Source organism: Rhinoderma darwinii, chromosome 2 (genome assembly GCF_050947455.1).
Source record: "Rhinoderma darwinii isolate aRhiDar2 chromosome 2, aRhiDar2.hap1, whole genome shotgun sequence".
NCBI classification, from domain to species: Eukaryota; Metazoa; Chordata; class Amphibia; order Anura; family Rhinodermatidae; genus Rhinoderma; species Rhinoderma darwinii.
The window spans coordinates 164,717,051-164,736,668 of NC_134688.1; the positions used below are offsets into that span (position 1 = coordinate 164,717,051).

The following is a 19,618-nucleotide window of genomic DNA, read 5'->3' on the forward strand; positions in this document are numbered from 1 at the left end:
AGTCAGGATTTGATGTGCACGTTCCACGCAGAACATAGGGGAGAAGGCAGTATCCCCAAATATTGACTTGAGCCAATTTTCCAGGAATGCAGCAGGGTCTGGCTTCTCCACACCCTCAGGCAGGCCGATGAAGCGGATATTACACCGTTGCAAGCAGTTCTCCATGTGATCAACCTTAGCCCACCAGGTGGACTGTTGCAATTCTAAATTGTCGACTCTCAACCCTCGACTGGAGAGGGCCATCATGAGGGTACCCCAAATAGCAGGATGGTGTAAGAACGGAGAATAACCTCAGATCAGTGCACAGTAAAACATACATCAAATAATTAGACATAGAGAAGGGGGGATCCTTCATGCGTCTTAAAATGTCCAGATTACATCTGTGCAGTGGATATAAGGAGAGCAGGGAGGTGAACAGTGTACAGCAGCAGGCTGCTAAAGTCACTCACCCCTCCCATGCACCAAGCGGCGTCCGTGATCCCAGGAGCTGCCCTCCAGCAAGTTGTCCTCTCCTTCCTTTTCCCCTAGGAGAGTATATGTAGCAGCACAGAGATCCTGCAGCAGGAATCCAAGATGGCGGCCGCACCTGTGAGTTCCTGCAGGGGAGCATCATTGCCCGGTCAGAGGGTGCCTAGGATCAGGATGGCACCAGGGAGAATGTCCGGGGATGGTGTCCCCAAGGGAACCGCCCCTCAGGGAGCTCTATCAGGCCTCACTGGGACTCCGTGCGTCCGACCGGAAGTGCGGTCCGTGCACTTCCGGTTTCAACTTTACGCCGGGGATCCGGTCGGATAATAGGCCCAGTCCAGTATCGCCATCAAACTGCGTAATATACCCCTCAGAGGGTAGCAGGACACTCTGGGGAACACCCCTGTGAGTGTCCCCAGGAGGTATTCAAGGGTGCCATAAAGGATGAGGACAGATGAGAGTAGGCGCCGGCAGAGCTCTCCTACTTCACGTCTGCTCCCGCCCAGACATACTTTTTTTTTAACACAGGAGTCTATGGGAGATGGGTAGCATCCATCAGAGGCATCAGTCGGCTATCCGTTACCTCTATACTCCCATGTTAAAAAAAAAGTATACATATATACTATGTTTTTTTTACTGGATGGCTGTGGTGATGCCTCTGACGGATTCCTTCTGTTGCTCATTCGTCGCCCATAGACTCCCATGTTTAAAAAACGTATACATTTAAAATATACTTTTTTTACTGGATGGCGCGAGATTGTATTGAAATGGTGTCATGACAAGTTGTACAAATTACCGAATTCAAGAAAGAGTAACGCTGGACACATCTGTCTCCTAATAATTTAGATAAAATATGGACCGATAGTCTTAGCAGTCCACAAATATAAAAAAAAACATAACTTCATTCATAGCTGCTTCATTCAATCTGGGCACATTCCTATTCACCTCTGGACTATACACAAAGAAATAGTGGTCAATTATAATGAAAATTCAGAGGATTTTCTATTGCACGAGAGGAGTTCACTAATAACATTCGTGTATAACATACCTAAATATTTTTATATTTCTAGGTGGAGAAACCACACTGTTTTACAACCTGTGTACAATTGCTTGCTTAAAAGAGATTTTCCTCTAAAACTTGTAAATCCTGGTAGGAATTCACACACATCCCATTAGAAACCTATTACTGCAATGCAGATAAACTAATTACGTGTATCAGTCTATGGCTCTTTCTTCATCTGAGATTGAATGTGAACTATCTGGGCTTTCATGGTTAGTGTAAATCGAAAACTGAAAATGAATCAATATGAAGCTCAGGATGAGGCGACCATACTGTAAACAGAAGCCTAGGAGGTAGAGCTTATGTTGTGTCCCCTCTTCCTAGTAATGCAAGTGGCATGCAGCGAGAGACTGGGCAGTCCATAATCCATTACCAAGAAACCAAAGGAGAATCAAAATCAGGAGTATATTATTGGTGAGGGCTGCTTTGTATTCCTTTTCGTTTGTTTGTTTGTTTCTGATCCAGAGGTACACTTTAAGTTCATGTCCTTCTTATCCATCCCAAGTGACACTTAATACTTTCCTTAAATTCACTGCATTTATTATTAATAATTCAATAAGATCAAATTAGTTTAAATAAATTCAGAAAGACACATATTTCTAAATAATTCACAAACATTCTCTTAGCACATCAAAATATTGCTCTCCGTTGATTTAATTTCTTAAAAACATGAAGAATTCAGGACAGCAAAACAATTTTTCAGTCCTTAGGTGTAACAACTTTCTACATAGCCACGTAGTGTTATCAGATTTGGAGAGAGATGTCCCTATGGCTTTCTGCCAAAAGTCACTTATTTTGCTTGTGGGTTAGGCCTCTAGATACTCTACAGACACCTAGACAGCTGCACAAAGGGGATTTGGGAAATAGGGTAAGGTAAAAGCAAGAAAAAATAAACTTGGAATAGTCGCTTTCCGAATTTAGTAGAATTTCATATTATAAAATTAACTCAAATAAGTCTAAAATGATGGGGATTGGATTAGACCAGGTAATGAAAACCGCTTTAATTGCACGCTTTCCCTTTGAGTGGAATGAAGAGAGTATCATATACCTAGGTACTTGTATTACAAGTTCGAGCTCGACATTATTTTCCAAGAACTATCTTCCGCTTTTAGTTAAGGTATCAAAATTAGCGGATAGTTTCGCCAAACCAATAATCTCTTGGGCTGGGAAAATTGCTATTGTTAAGATTATGATTCTGCCCATAATATTATATGTATTCCGTACAGTAACTATTCCACTTCCTATTAACTACCTCTCGAAACTTCAAAAGTTGCTTACGGACTTCATATGTGCTGGTAAAAAACCTAGGATTCGATTTTCTACCATGTCCCGTCCTTGGTCTTCAGGGGGGATGGGGGTACCTGATATTGGGCGTTATTTTCACTCTACGGTTTTAAGTCAGATGTATCATTGGTGGGGTAGGCATAATGACCTCAAATGGGTAGAAATTGAGAGGGCTACACTGGGGGCTCATCTAATTTCTCTATTGTCATTAGATAGCTCTAAGCGTTTGTATAAGAATATAAATATGCTCTCTATTGTTGCTTCTATAGCCTCTTGGCAATATTTAATATCACATACCCCTAAGACTGACTGTCACCCCCTCCGGTTATTACCCCTCCGGTATCTCTCTTCTTTCATGCCGGATTTAAATGTACTAAAATGGGAAGCAGCAGGGGCAGCTACGATTGGTTCCCTTTACGAATCAAAGGGAATGTTGCCCTTTAATAAATTTGTTGAAATTTATGGTATGTCTACCCGTGACCTGTATAAATATTTTCAGATCCGTCATATTCTAAGCAGTAGGAACCTGGATGAGCGAATATTCCCCAAAAGTGCATTTGTGGCTTTTAACTCCGCTGTGCCTAAAATAAAGTGCATTTCTTGGTTTTATTCTTCAATTTCTAACTCTCAGAGATTAACTAAACCAGGGTATTTGCTCAAATGGGAGGTGGATCTGAATATGACCATCACCCTAGCAGAATGGCACCAGGCGATGAATTGGGCTACTAAAATCTCTAAAGGAGAGAGTCATAGAGAAACAGCACATAAAATACTGCTTAGATGGTATAGAACTCCAACAAAGTTGACTAAATTTAATTCCTCTTACTCTCCCTTTTGTTGGAGAAATTGTGGCATGCTAGGTGATTATATGCCTGTGTGGTGGACCTGCCCTTTAGTCTTTAGCTTCTGGAAAGCTACTTTTGTATTTTTGTAATCTATCCTGCGACACACATTATGCCCCTCCCCTGCATTGGCGCTGTGTTTTATCGGTCTGGTTGACATCCCTAGAGACCTAAGGTGTATAACTGGACACGTTATTCTTGCAGCTAGACTGTTGATAGCCAGGTATTGGAAATCTTCAGACCCTATCACTATAACCGAGTTGACAAATCTGGTTCAATTTGATTATACCATGGAAAAAATGGTAGCGGTTCGTTCTAATTTATATGGAAAATTCTTAAGTAACTGGACGTTATGGTGAGATTATAATATTTTAAGATCATATCCTTCTTAAGTTATAAGTAATGGAAGCTTTTCCTAATAGATTATTGTAAGGTCATTAGGACATAGCTATAAGGTTTTAAGTAATGTAAAAACTAAAAGGAAAAAGAGGAGGGAAAAAAAAAAAAGATTATAGACCTATAGTAGATGACAAAGACAAAGTCCCATATTATTATTATTTATGCAGCCTAAAACTTAGGCAAATTTTCGGGGAAAAAATTGTAACTGCCTTGCTTGTATTTTGCATTCTTTCTCTTTTCTCTTCTCTTCTTTTTCTTTTTTTTTTTCTTTCTCCTCTTTTATTGTACTGGTTGAATAGTGGATAAGACAAAAAAGTGTACTAGATATGTATGTTAAAACTAATTAGTTTTTTTTCTTATATGTTTGTTTTGCTGAAAAATAACAATAAAAAATTACATTTAAAAAAAAGGAATAGTTGCAACTTGAGTATAATGACATTTAGTCGAGTAAAATACTACGGTTCACAACAAAATGAGGCAGTCATATGATGTTCACAAGAGACATTATCAATTAAATATGTGTGCACGATATTGTTGAACAGTTCATGGAAACCAAGAAGAATTGCCACCATCACTTATTATTCTAGCAAACCTTGGGGTATGGTTATATTTCTAATCTTGCATGCTTATAAGAAAAGGTTCTGACATCGTTTAACATACCATCATCTATAGAAACCAAATGACTCAAACAATAATTTATCACTGACAAGATGTAGAACGCCACTGTTACAACGTTTTACTTGAATCCCGTCTACATAGGATTATAACATAGCTGTCACATAAAGTAGTTAAAGGTGTATGATTTGGGGTTCTTTTATCCTGGGCTGCTCAACCAGAAATCTTAAGTGACCTATTTTTCTGAATTATAGGTATGATGAATTAAGGGGAGCTTGTTTAAAGCTGCCATAAATATAGTAGATAACTAAGCTGCTGTGAGCAGGTAGATTCTGTAAGATAATATGTAACTACAGACCAGGGTCAATGCTAGCTTTTCTGCTGCCTGAGGTGACAATTTAAATGGCGCCCCCCAGATCTTGATAGACATCCCCCTGGCTGTCCTACATCACTACCAGCCTTCTCCAACTCTTGCGGATGCGCCGTTGCCTTGTACTCCACTGGCATGCATGGTGCAACAAAGAAGCTGGGCAGAGTACACCTCGCTGCACGGAGCGTGCCCATGGAGTACAAGGCAATGGCGCATCCGAGAAAGGTGGAGGAGACTGGTAATGACGTGGAACAGTTAGGGGATGTCAATCAAGCATGAAAAGGTGGGTTTGGAGTCAGGACTGTGTGACACTTCAGGATAGTGGCACCGCTCAATGACCCTTCATAGAGTAATTGGCATACAGCGTGCACCATTTATTTAGCTGCAGCTGAAAAAAACATAGGGGAATGTTTGGAAATATTGTCAAGTCATGTATTATCGCATCGTGGCAGTTCAGGGGGTTAAAACTAACTGACAGGTTTCCATTAAATATACAATGAATTGCAAAAATTCCATCTGCTCTGAAATGTTGTTATTATAAATATATCCTAAATAATACAGCAACAGAACCAAGCTCTGACATATATACGGCACCAGAACCAAGCTCCGTACATAAGTACAGTACCAGAACAAAGCTCTGTACATAAATACAATACCAGATCCAAGCCCAGTACATATATACAGCACCAGAACCAAGCTCAGTGTATATATATATATATATATATATATATATATATATATATATATATATATATATACACTACCGTTCAAAAGTTTGGGGTCACCCAGACAATTTTGTGTTTTCCATGAAAACTCACACTTATATTTATCAAATGAGTAGCAAAATGACTAGAAAATATAGTCAAGACATTGACAAGGTTAGAAATAATGATTTTTATTTTAAATAATAATTTTCTCCTTCACACTTTGCTTTGGTCTTGGAATGCTCCATTTGCAGCAATTCCAGCATTGCAGACCTTTGGCATTCTAGCTGTTAATTTGCTGAGGTAATCGGGAGACATTTCCCCCCCATGCTTCCAGAAGCCCCTCCCACAAGTTGGATTGGCTTGATGGGCACTTCTTGCGTACCATACGGTCAAGCTGCTCCCACAACAGCTCTATGGGGTTGAGATCTGGTGACTGCGCTGGCCACTCCATTACAGATAGAATACCAGCTGCCTGCTTCTTCCCTAAATAGTTCTTGCATCATTTGGAGGTGCTTTGTGTCATTGTCCTGTTGTAGGATGAAATTGGCTCCAATCAAGCGCTGTCCACAGGGTATGGCATGGCGTTGCAAAATGGAGTGATAGCCTTCCTTATTCAAAATCCCTTTTACCTTGTACAAATCTCCCACTTTACCAGCACCAAAGCATCCCCGGACCATCACATGACCTCCACCATGCTTGACAGATGGCGTCAGGCACTCTTCCAGCATCTTTTCAGTTGTTCTGCGTCTCACAAATGTTCTTCTGTGTCATCCAAACACCTCAAACTTCGATTCGTCTGTCCATAACACTTTTTTCCAATCTTCCTCTGTCCACTGTCTGTGTGCTTTTGCCCATATTAATCTTTTCCTTTTATTAACCAGTCTCAGATATGGCTTTTTCTTTGCCACTCTGCCCTGAAGGCCAGCATCCCGGAGTCGCCTCTTCACTGTAGACGTTGACACTGGCGTTTTGCGGGTACTATTTAATGAAGCTGCCAGTTGAGGACCTGTGAGGCGTCTATTTCTCAAACTAGAGACTCTAATGTACTTGTCTTGTTGCTCAGTTGTGCAGCGGGACCTCCCACTTCTCATTCTACTCTGGTTAGAGCCTGTTTGTGCTGTGCTCTGAAGGGAGTAGTACACACCGTTGTAGGAAATCTTCAGTTTCTTGGCAATTTCTCGCATGGAATAGCCTTAATTTCTAAGAACAAGAATAGACTGTCGAGTTTCACATGAAAGCTCTCTTTTTCTAGCCATTTTGAGAGTTTAATCGAACCCACAAATGTAATGCTCCAGATTCTCAACTAGCTCAAAGGAAGGTCAGTTTTATAGCTCCTCTAAACAGCAAAACTGTTTACAGCGGTGCTAACATAATTGCACAAGGGTTTTCAAGGGTTTTCTAATCATCCATTAGCCTTCTAACACAGTTAACAAACACAATGTACCATTAGAACACTGGAGTGATGGTTGCTGGAAATGGGCCTCTATACACCTATGTAGATATTGCATTAAAAAACAGACGTTTGCAACTAGAATAGTCATTTATCACATTAACAATGTATAGAGTGTATTTCTGATTAATTTAATGTTATCTTCATTGAAAAAAACGGTGTTTTTTTTTCAAAAATAAGGAAATTTCTAAGTGACCCTAAACTTTTGAACGGTAGTGTATATATATATATATATATATATATATATATATATATATACATCACAAGAACCAAGCTAGCTCAGTACATAAATACAGCAGCAGAACCTATCTGAGTACGTATATACAGCACCAGAAATAAACTGAGTACATAACTACAGTACCAGAACAAAGCTCAGTACATAAATACAGTACCAGATCCAAGCCCAGTACATATATACAGCACCAGAACAAAGCTCAGTACATATATATATATACACGTACATCACAAGAATCAAACTCAATACATAAATAAATCACTAGAACCAAGCTTAGTACATATATACAGTACCAGAACCAAGCCCAGTACATTTATACAGCAGCATATCCAAGCTCAGTACATATATACAGCACCAGAACAGAGCTCCGTACATATACACTACCGTTCAAAAGTTTGGGGTCACCCAGACAATTTTGTGTTTTCCATGAAAACTCACACTTATATTTATCAAATGAGTTGCAAAATGACTAAAAAATATAGTCGACATTAACAAGGTTAGAAATAATGATTTTTATTTGAAATAATAATTTTCTCCTTCAAACTTTGCTTTCGTCAAAGAATGCTCCATTTGCAGCAATTACAGCATTGCAGACCTTTGGCATTCTAGCTGTTAATTTGCTGAGGTAATCGGGAGAAAATTCACATCATGCTTCCAGAAGGCCCTCCCACAAGTTGGATTGGCTTGATGGGCACTTCTTGCGTACCATACGGTCAAGCTGCTCCCACAACAGCTCTAAGGGGTTGAGATATGGTGACTGCGCTGGCCACTCCATTACAGATAGAATACCAGCTGCCTGCTTCTTCCCTAAATAGTTTGTGCATAATTTGGAGGTGTGCTTTGGGTCATTGTCCTGTTGTAGGATGAAATTGGCTCCAATCAAGCACTGTCCACAAGGTATGGCATGGCGTTGCAAAATGGAGTGATAGCCTTCCTTATTCAAAATACCTTTTAACTTGTACAAATCTCCCACTTTACCAGCACCAAATCAACCCCAGACCATCACATTGCCTCCACCATGCTTGACAGATGGTGTCAGGCACCCTTCCAGCATCTTTTCAGTTGTTCTGCGTCTCACAAATGTTCTTCTGTGTGATCCAAACACCTCAAACTTCGAGTCGTTTGTCCATAACACTTTTTTCCAATCTTCCTTTGTCCAATGTCTGTGTGCTTTTGCCCTTATTAATCTTTTCCTTTTATTAGCCAGTCTCAGATATGGCTTTTTCTTTGCCACTCTGCCCTGAAGGCCAGCATCCCGGAGTCGCCTCTTCACTGTAGACGTTGACACTGGCGTTTTGCGGGTCCTATTTAATGAAGCTGCCAGTTGAGGACCTGTGAGGCGTCTATTTCTCAAACTAGTTGCTCAGTTGTGCAGCGCGGCCTCCCACTTCTCTTTCTACTCTGGTTAGAGCCTGTGTGTGCTGTCCTCTGAAGGGAGTAGTACACACCGTTGTAGGAAATCTTCATTTTCTTGGCAATTTCTCGCATGGAATAGCCTTCATTTCTAAGAACAAGAATAGACTGTCGAGTTTCACATGAAAGCTCTCTTTTTCTAGCCATTTTGAGAGTTTAATCGAACCCACAAATGTAATTCTCAAGATTCTCAACTAGCTCAAAGGAAGGTCAGTTTTATAGCTCCTCTAAACAGCAAAACTGTTTACAGCGGTGCTAACATAATTGCACAAGGGTTTTCAAGTGTTTTCTAATCATCCATTAGCCTTCTAACACAGTTAGCAAACATAATGTACCATTAGAACACTGGAGTGATGGTTGCTGGAAATGGGCCTCTATACACCTATGTAGATATTGCATTAAAAACCAGACGTTTGCAGCTAGAATAGTCATTTAGCACATTAACAATGTATAGAGTGTATTTCTGATTAATTTAATGTTATCTTCATTGATAAAAGCTGTGCTTTTCTTTCAAAAATAAGGAAATTTCTAAGTGAGCCTAAACTTTTGAACGGTAGTATATACAATACCAGCACAAATACAGCTCAGTACAGAGATCATTTGCAAATTCAGTGTAACCCCTTCCGTATAGGTTTGTACGGTATAAAAGTACACGTCCCAGCATGGCCCGAACAATGGAAAGGATATGCATTGCAATTGCTATTTCACAAAAAAAATATACCACCTATCATCTATCTGCAGCTTATACAGGGACTACAGTACTTATTAGAGGGAGAATAAACATTTACATTGAGGGACTCACATGTGTTGTCTTCTCAGATTCTAGTCGTTCTTTTTCTCGTTCATTGGTCCAGACCTCTATGATGACTTCTCCGGCCATGGCCCATTTCTGCAGTTTTCCACTCAGGTGTCTTCAGCTTCTCACTTTTCAAACATTTCCACACCTATAAACGAAGATAAAATTCTCATGATCCACATACTATGCTCCTACATATAATAGCACCATACACTGTGCCCCTGAATATAATAGCACTATACACTGTGTCCCTGATTATAATAGCACCATACACTGTGTCCCACACACACACACACACACACACACACACACACACACACAGTGGCCCCTGTAGACCGTGCCACTCATAATGCACCCTGTAGATAGTGCCCCCCATAGAGTCCCCCTGGAGATAGTGCCCTACATATATTTCCCTGTAGATAGTTCCCCCGTAGAGCTTCCTGTAGATACTGCCCCACCAGGATCCCCTGTATATAGAGCCCCCTGTAGATAGTGCCCCCGATAATGCCACTCACACTGTTAACTCCAAAATAAATAAACTTTACATACCCAATTCGGTTCCTGCACCGTCCTCTAGCAATGCAGGCCTGCTCCCTACTGAACAGGTCTGCTTGAGCTGAACGACTCAAGTGCGATGACGTCATCGCGCCACTTGAGTCACTGAAAAGCTCTGAATGGCAGGGCAAGGAACTAACATTTCTTGCCCTGCCATTCAGCACCTTTTAATGATGCAAGCAGCGCAATGACGTCATCACGCTGCCTGCGTCATAGAAAGGCGCTGAATGGCAGGGCAAGGAGTAATGTTCTTTGCCCTGCCATACAGCGCTTTTCAATGACACTAACTGTGCGATGACATCATCACGCCTCTTACGTCATTGAAAGGCGCTGAATGCCAGGGCAATGCCCTGCCAGCACTAGTGATCTGTTTAATTGTATCTGCATCCCATAGGCGCAGATACAATTATAGTGCTAGAGGGGGTGGAGGCAGTTGGTTTCTCTGGCGCCAGTGCCACGTCAAAGAGGCAGCAGGCCGCCGCATGAGATGAGAGGCTCACCTCGACTCATGGACAGTGCAGCCCTGCTACAGACATGTTTATAAATGGGTTGTCTTCTTAAGACATCCTTTGTCCACATGTCCTATTAGGGCATATGGACATCATAGAGGTGGTCCTCCCCTCTATGAAAATAGAGAGTCAGACCATTCTGGCAGACACAAGCCATCCATGTATTACATGAACTGCCATTCATCTGAATGGCCGCCCTTAAATACTACATTTCAACATTACATGGCCACTGCCAAAATCAGTTGTTTTGCCGGGGGTGCCAAGAACCGGATCCAGCTGCAGTCTAAAAGGGGTTGTTTCTCATGAAACAACCCATTTTAAAAGTATTTTGGACGAAAACCAATATTGCAATTATGTTTTTGTGGGGGATGATGGATAATATAGTATCATTGACATAGAAACATATTAACGTTTTCTCTGATTGTGAGAAGTACATATATGTTAAATAGTTGACAAGGTTAAAAAAAAATTCACAGGTTTATCAAGTCCAACCTATAATCCTAACCTGTTGATCTAGAGCAGGGGTCTCAAGCACACGGCCCGCGGGCCGCATGCGGCCCCTGGGGCTGTCATCTGCGGCCCGCGGGACACAGCCGCTAGTATCGGCTCTGCTCCAAGACTCTGGAATTCCCTGACATCGCTGTCCACATATGAACAGCGATGTCTGGGGCTTCCCCAGAGCCGCAGTCCCGAACAGAGCGCTGGTGTCGGCTCTGCTCCGGGACTCTGTGGAATTCCCTGACATCGCTGTCCACATATGAACAGCGATGTCTGGGGCTTCCCCAGAGCCGGAGTCCCGGGCAGAGCGCTAGTACAGGCTCTGCTCCGGGACTCTGTGGAATTCCCTGACATCGCTGCCCATATATGGGCAGTGTGTCAGGGTCTTGCCCTGAGCAGAGCAGAGCGCTGGTGTCAGCTCTGCTCCTGGACTCTGTGGAATTCCCTGACATCGCTGTCCACATATGAACAGCGATGTCTGGGGCTTCCCCAGAGCCGGAGTCCCGAGCAGAGCGCTGGTGTCGGCTCTGCTCCGGGACTCTGTGGAATTCCCTGACATCGCTGCCCATATATGGACAGTGTGTCAGGGTCTTGCCCAGATCGGAGCAGAGCGCTGGTGTCGGCTCTACTCCTGGACTCTGTGGAATTCCCTGACATCGCTGTCCACATATGAACAGCGATGTCTGGGGCTTCCCCAGAGCCGGAGTCCCGAGCAGAGCGCTGGTGTCGGCTCTGCTCCGGGACTCTGTGGAATTCCCTGACATCGCTGTCCACATATGAACAGCGATGTCTGGGGCTTCCCCAGAGCCGGAGTCCCGAGCAGAGCGCTGGTGTCGGCTCTGCTCCGGGACTCTGTGGAATTCCCTGACATCGCTGTCCACATATGAACAGCGATGTCTGGGGCTTCCCCAGAGCCGGAGTCCCGAGCAGAGCGCTGGTGTCGGCTCTGCTCCGGGACTCTGTGGAATTCCCTGACATCGCTGTCCACATATGAACAGCGATGTCTGGAGCTTCCCCAGAGCCGGAGTCCCGAGCAGAGCGCTGGTGTCGGCTCTGCTCCGGGACTCTGTGGAATTCCCTGACATCGCTGCCCATATATTGACAGTGTGTCAGGGTCTTCCCCATAGCGGAGTCCCGGGCAGAGCGCTATTATCGGCTCTGCTCCGGGACTCTGGGGAAGCCTCTGACATCGCTGTCCATACATCGACAATGATGTCAGGGGCTTCCCCAGAGCAGGAGTCCCAGTGATGTCAGGAGCACAGCTGGAGTCCCAGGAAGAGCCTACTAGCGCTCTGACTGGGACTCCAGCTCTGGGCAAGCCCCTGATATCACTGGGGCAGCCTCTACAGAGGGCACTGGGGCAGCCTCTACAGAGGGCACTGGGGCAGCCTCTACAGAGGGCACTGGGGCAGCCTCTACAGAGGGCACTTTGGCAGCCTCTACAGAGGGCATTTTGGCAGCCTCTACAGAGGGCACTGTGGCAGCCTCTACAGAGGGCACTGTGGCAGCCTCTACAGAGGGCACTGTGGCGTTATCTACAAGTGGGTGTGTGACAGTATCTGAAGAGGACACTGGCATTATCTAGGGGTGTGTTGCATTATCTACAGAGGGCACTGTGGCCTTATCTACAGAGGGCACTGTGGCCTTATCTACAGAGGGCACTGTGTCCTTATCTACAGAGGGCACTGTGGCCTTATCTACAGAGGGCACTGTGGCCTTATCTAGGGGTGTGTTGCATTATCCACAGAGGGCACTGCGGCAGCATACACAGTGGGCACTGCGGCAGCATCCACAGAGGGCACTGCGGCACTATCTAAAAAGGGGCTGCCCAATCTTGACATGTGTGCTAATTGAGCCGCTGGACTGCATTTAGCGACACTTAAACTGGAAAGCTGGATTGTTGAAATAAGCATGTGGAGAAATATCTCAAATTTTAAACCTAGCGCTATTATTATAGTAATGTAGTATTATTATAGTAATATAGTGTTATAGTAGTTCAAATAACGAATTGATTAACAATCATTTTGTATTGTATCAAATTTGAAAGTAATGCGGCCCGTCAACTTCCCATTTTTTCTATATGCGGCCCACTTACCCGGCCGAGTTTGAGACCCCTGATCTAGAGGAAGGCAAAAACTCCCACGAGGCAGATGCCAATTGCCTCATTAGGGGAAAATTCCTCCCCGGCTCCAAATATGACAATCAGAATAAATTCCTGTATTAACGTCCCATCTTCAGAACCTAGTACATATAACTTGTAATATTATATTTTTCAAGAAAGGCATCCAGACCCTTCTTGAATTTGCTCAATAAATCTTCTATCACAACATCTTGTCGCACAGTATTACAAAGTCTCACTGTTGCTCTTACAGTAAATAATCCCCGTGTATGATTATGGTGAAACCTTCTTTTCTCTAGACATAGAGTATGCCCTCTTTTCATGGTTCCAGTCCTAGGTATAAAAAGATTATGAGACATATCTCTATATTGTCCATTTATATATTTGTACATTGTAATTAGCACGTTTGCACCTGTTCTAGATAGCACGTTTGCACCCGCTCGGCTTTGTCCTTCTTATATACAGGTGCCCAAAATTGAACACAATATTCCATGTGTGGTCCGACTAGTGATTTGTGTAGAGATCAAAATGTTTTTGTCATTTGCATCTATGCCTCTTTTAATTCATCCCATGATTTTATTTGCCTTGGCAGCAGCTGTCTGGCACTTGTTGCTAAAGTTAAAGGGTAACGACTTTAAAAAAACTTGTCAGAAGTTTTGATTGGTGGGGGTCAGAGCACTGAGACTCCCACCGATCACTAAAACAAAGCGGCAGAAGTGCGCCTTTGAGCGATGTGCCACTTAGTTTCTGATCGGCTTTCCTCAGAAAGCCGAGTGAGCAATGTAAGGACCCAAAGACTTTCTATTGAACCCGTACACCACTCGCTCGGCTTTCCAAGGAAAGTCGATCAGAAACAAAGTGGCATAGCGCTCATGCGAGCACTTTTATTGCTTCGCTTTAGCGATAAGTGGGGGTCTCCATGCTCACACTTCCACCGATCAAAACTTCTGACATGTCACTATGACATGTCAAAAGCTTTTTAAAACTGTAGTTACCCTTTAAGTTTACTGTCCACTAATATCCCTAAGGCTTGCTCAGTGGCAGTTTTACCCCGCAATTTATTATTTAAATGTACAATTTGTTTCCTCAACCCATGTGCATAACCTTACATTTATCCACATTAAACTTAATTTGCCATTTCTTTGCCCATGCCTCCAGCATCTCCAAATCCCTCAGTAGTATTATATTATCCTCCTCTGTGTTGATTACTTTACACAGTTTAATATCATCTGCAAATATTAAAATTATATACTGTAAGCCCTCTACAAGGCCATTAATAAACATATTAAAAACAAGAGGGCTTAGCACTGACTCCTGTAATACCCAACTAGTAATTGTGACCCAATCTGTGGATGTACTATTAACTCCTTCTCGACATCCGGCACATGTATACGGTAAAGGCCGAGGGGGAAGTACTACTTAAATGCCGAGGTCATTAGCGAAGCAGGGGGGCATCCCCCTCTGATGTCCCATCAGCCCCCATGGACCAATGGTTATGGCAGCATGGGGGCCTAATGAAGGCCCACTGGTCTACCACTTTTATGTTTCTATTAATTCCTGCCAGAGGCAGGGTTTAATAGAATCCTGTAAAATTCACAATATACTGAGTACATCAGTATTGCAGCATATCGTGCAAGTGATCTAACGTTCGCTGGCTAAAGAACTAATAAAAAAAGTAAAATACATAAAAAAACTAAAAATATTAAAAGAAAACTTTATTACTTTAAACTTATTATTAAAAAAAAAACTTTTTCTAATTTCCCCCCATAACCAATGTAAAAAAAAAACTTAGCATAACTGGTATCGCCGCTTCCGTAAAAGTCCAATTTATTACAACATAACCTTATTTAACCCGCACAGTGAATGGAGTAAATAAAAAAAATGCCAGAATATTTTGATCACCTCATCTCCCACAAAAAAATTATCAAAAAGTCGTACGTACCCCAATAATGTACAGAAAAAAAAATTATGTGGCAACAAAACACAATTTTTTTTTTAACAATTAGTTCTTTCCTTGTAAAAGTAGTAAAACATAAAAAAAACTATATAAATTTGGTATCGCCATAATTGTATTGTCCCGCAGAATAAAGTTAACATGTCAATTTTAACATGTGGTGAATGCCGTAAAAATAAAACCCCAAAAACATTGGGCAAATGCGTTTTTTTCCATTCTACCCCACACATATTTTTTTTTACAGTTTCCCAGTACATTATATAGTACAATAAATGGTGAAGTGAAAAACGACAACTTGCCCCTTAAAAAACAAGCCCTCACATGGCTATATCGCTAGAAAAATGTAGAAGTCATGGCTTATGTAATGTGCCGAGGAAAAAATTAAAACTAGAAACCAAAAAATGGCTGCGGGGGGGGGGGATTTAAGAACCACCCCCTGTTTTCTTGTCTTTTATTACTCTATTACTGAGTCAGTTGTTAAACCAATTACACATATTTTACCCCAGTTCCAACATTTTTATTTTATTTACCAATTTTTTCTGCGACACAGTATCAAACACCTTTGAAAGTCCAGATACAGCACATCCACAACCTTACCGTGCTCCAGTCTAAAACTTACCTCCTCATAAAGACTGATCAGGTTAGTTTGATAGCCCATGCTGATGCCGTGTTATACGTTTATTTTTATTGAGATACTCCAGGATAGCATCTCTTAGAAAACCTTCAAATATTTTACAAACCAAGTAAATCAAGTTAAATCAAGTTTACCAAATTTATCATACATTTCCAAGATAATTTTTTCTTATACTGACACATCAATATGTCTTAGTTTTCTTCTTAAGCCATCTAATTGTGCAAATTCCATATAAGCTATCATAAGATGTTAAAACCAGTTTTAAGACTAATGACTAGTTGAAAAAACGTAAAATATAGGTAACTTGAAAGTCCTCAGTTCCACGACAAAATCTTTAACAGTACCCCCAATCTAGTATGTGCTATTTATAATAATGGTGTTGTCTTATGTGGCAGAAGGTTCTTTAGGCCCCCTCAGTCACCATGGATAAGACTTCTACCTCTGTATTCTCTTTAACGCTGAGTTTCTTGTGACAATGACATACTGTTAGGAATTACACACAGGAGTTAGAGTCATACTTTAATTTTAAAAATCATAATACTGATGTTGGAAAATGACGTACATACGGTATGTCCCGTAGTGTGTATGGTACATTTAGTTCAGCTGAACTGACGGAATCGGCTGAGAGGGAACTATACAGCTTCTATGTATACAGGACACATAGAAGCTGTATTGTAAAAAGTAAAAAAGTTTTTTAATAAAATTGAATTTAAAAGTTGCTTTAAAAACACATAAGACATTGATTTAATAATATAAAAAAAAAATGCCTACAAAAGGATACATAGCCTTTAAAGCGTAGCCTGAATGCTGTGCAAATTTTAGATTTATGACGTCCCTTATGCTTTTGGCTGTAAAATTTGAAGACAGACCCTAAGTACACATTTTTATGGATCCATAATACGCTGGTAATGGCCTGTTATGGGCCTACATTGTACATCTGTATGCCTCCCATTTTATAGGGAAGCACGCAGAGGGTTTTCTCATAGATCCATACTGATTTAGTGAGAAGAAAAATCGGTGTCATATTCTATCACATGCCGTTTTACAGAGATATATTCTCATGTACGTAGGCACCACATGGCTGTAGGGACCGTGCTACTGTCCTGGCTCTGTGCACACATCTTTGTGGTGTGCATAAGGTCTTAGTCAGCTATAAATTAGGTTGAGATAGATATATTGCAGCACTAGTTAATATATAAGCAGTCCCTCTTATTCTATTCAATAAGTTTAGATACCGTGTTTTTATAGAACGAAACAATATAATTGTGTCTATGATATGCAATGATTTAGCACCCATAGTTTTCACTTTTATATGTTGTTCTTGTAGGGTGTTTAATGTGTACTTTAGTCATTGTTTATTTGGTGCCAATATTTTATTTTTTTCTGAATTACAGAAAACCAAAAGTGATAATAGTATGCTGAAGCGAAAGCAAAGCTCAAGAGTAGAGGCTCAGCCAGTTACAGATTTTGGCCCTGATGAATCACTCTCTGATAATGCAGATATCCTGTGGATCAACAAGCCAGTGAGTTTTCTTTTTTCTTTAATTTTGCACCTTTATAGATTTGTAAAGAATAAAAGTAATAGGGCTTAAACTCTGGTATTTATAAGTGTTTATATGCACATGCCGGATTTGTGGATTTATTTTCCCGCAATTATGCTATTTCACACCCCTTTTAAACTGAATGCTAACAAAGCAATTCACCTCCATGGTTATACGCATTGTTTGCAAGTAAGATATTAAAGAAAATCTTTTTATGTCTTTGTGAGAGTTTATGTTCGACATTGTCTGTCTGTTATTTATAAAAAATGAAATATTACATGGCCAACTTTCATTTTGCAGTTTATACTTTCCATTGTAGATTTTTTTTAATGTTGGGATTGTGTATAGTTGAGTGTTAAGATCAGTGGTGTAGGTGGTCACATTCTAATATTAAAGCATGAGTATTAGGGCAAGTTCACACGGCCTATTAACTTTTCCTGCCAAGGGCAGGAAGATTCCTCCCACCCATTGATATGGTTCGGGCGGAATCTGCCCAAAGAACGAGCAGGACGCTTCTTTTTCCCGATAGCTGAAATAATCAGCTAGTGGCAAAATGAAGCATCCAACTCCCATTAAGATGAATGGGAGGCAGTATTTTGCAGTAGATTCCGCCACAAAATTTCTCTGTGTGAACATACCCTTAATGTTTTAGGGCCAACACAAGGGGGGTGCATTGGGTCCCTCCCTATTTAGCATACACTCGTGGATTTCATAATAGCAAATGGAAATCATAAACGGCTAATCTTTTAGAAATAAAACTTAAACGCAATGTAGATTTACCATTTTAACAATTTATATGTTAAAGATTTTCGTATTTTTGAATTTTAATTCCACTGTCATCCATGTACTTCAGCGCGATGTTGAAAAACTTCTAATTCTAAGAATAGATATTGTACACAAAAGTTTGTGCATGGTTGAAATGATACTTGTCATGTAGAGTTAACCTTCCACATTAAGAAAATTATCTTTAACTGTTCTCTCTTTTCCAGTGGGTGCACTCGTTGCTACGCATTTGTGCAATTATTAGTGTCATTTCCGTTTGTATGAATACCCCAAAGACCTTTGAACATTATCCTCCTCTTCAGTATGTGACAATTGCCCTTGATACCCTATTGATGTTTCTTTACACCGCAGAGATGATTGCGAAAATGCACATCCGAGGAATTGTCAAGGTGAGATAAACATTACATAATTACGTAGCATGGTGTTTTTTATGTCTTTCCCTTCACAGTTCAGATTCTCAGTGGATCCAGAGACATAATCTGCAATGCAAGTGCAAAATGTGGGAAGCTAAGTTTAGTCATTTGTGTCTTTTTTTAATGTTTTCTTACTTAAGTACTTTTAGTGTTTTCTTACTGATTCTTTTTTTACAACAGAGAAGCATCAAAGAAAACTCAGCAAGAATATTATTATTTAACTTGTTCTGTTTTTTACTATACTTTATACTCCATCCCACATTTTCAGTGCTCTATAATAATATTAACATACATTCGTTTTTAATTCATCATATTTTATAAGTGCATGTTTAGCTTTATCTATAATCTCCAATAAAGTGTTAACCAACCATTGTCAGCCTTTGAGCAGCTGTTTGTAGGCGTGGTAAATGGCTTGCAAGGTCTAAAAATGTAAATAAAATGGCTAAATGCATCTAACAGACATTTTGCCCCCACAGGTGTTTTTTCATTAGAAATTAATGCGCAGCGGATGGTGCAAAGTGAAAATTGCAATTTTCCGCTGATATGCCATTTTAGTGCACAATATGTTGCGCCCAGTTTGTGCCACCGAAGACCATCATCTCAAAAAGTGTTAAGCAGGTTCTCCCAGGCATGGAGTTGCCATATATGTGGACATAAACTGCTGTTTGGGCACACTGTAGGGTTCAGAAGGGAGGGAGCGCCATTTGACTTTTGGAGCGCAGAGTTTGCTTAGTAGTAGTTCTGTTTGGGGTTTTACTGGCGTTTCGGTTTATAATGTGGGGGCATACATAAACTGTGCGGAGTACATCAGGGCATAATAAGAGGGCATAATAATAGGGTAAATAAATAATTATCAATAAATATGTGGCCAGTGCCCAATCTTATCCGCTTTTGGAACACTCTGCACATTTTATGTCGCCATATTCTGAGTGCCAGAACTTTTTAATTTTTTCTCCACCTGAGCTGTGTGAGG

General features: G+C 41.1%; 1 protein-coding gene across 3 annotated transcripts in view; it reads left to right on the plus strand.

Moving 5' to 3' along the window:
- The window catches only part of NALCN (sodium leak channel, non-selective), a 722,821-nt gene that overhangs the window by 95,288 nt on the left and 607,915 nt on the right, over positions 1 to 19,618 (plus strand). For all 3 annotated transcript variants that reach the window (XM_075852442.1, XM_075852444.1, XM_075852443.1), the window contains 2 exons: positions 17,303 to 17,431; positions 18,439 to 18,621. In XM_075852442.1, the coding sequence (XP_075708557.1) occupies positions 17,303 to 17,431; positions 18,439 to 18,621 (312 nt within the window). The remainder of the gene's footprint in view (positions 1 to 17,302; positions 17,432 to 18,438; positions 18,622 to 19,618) is intronic.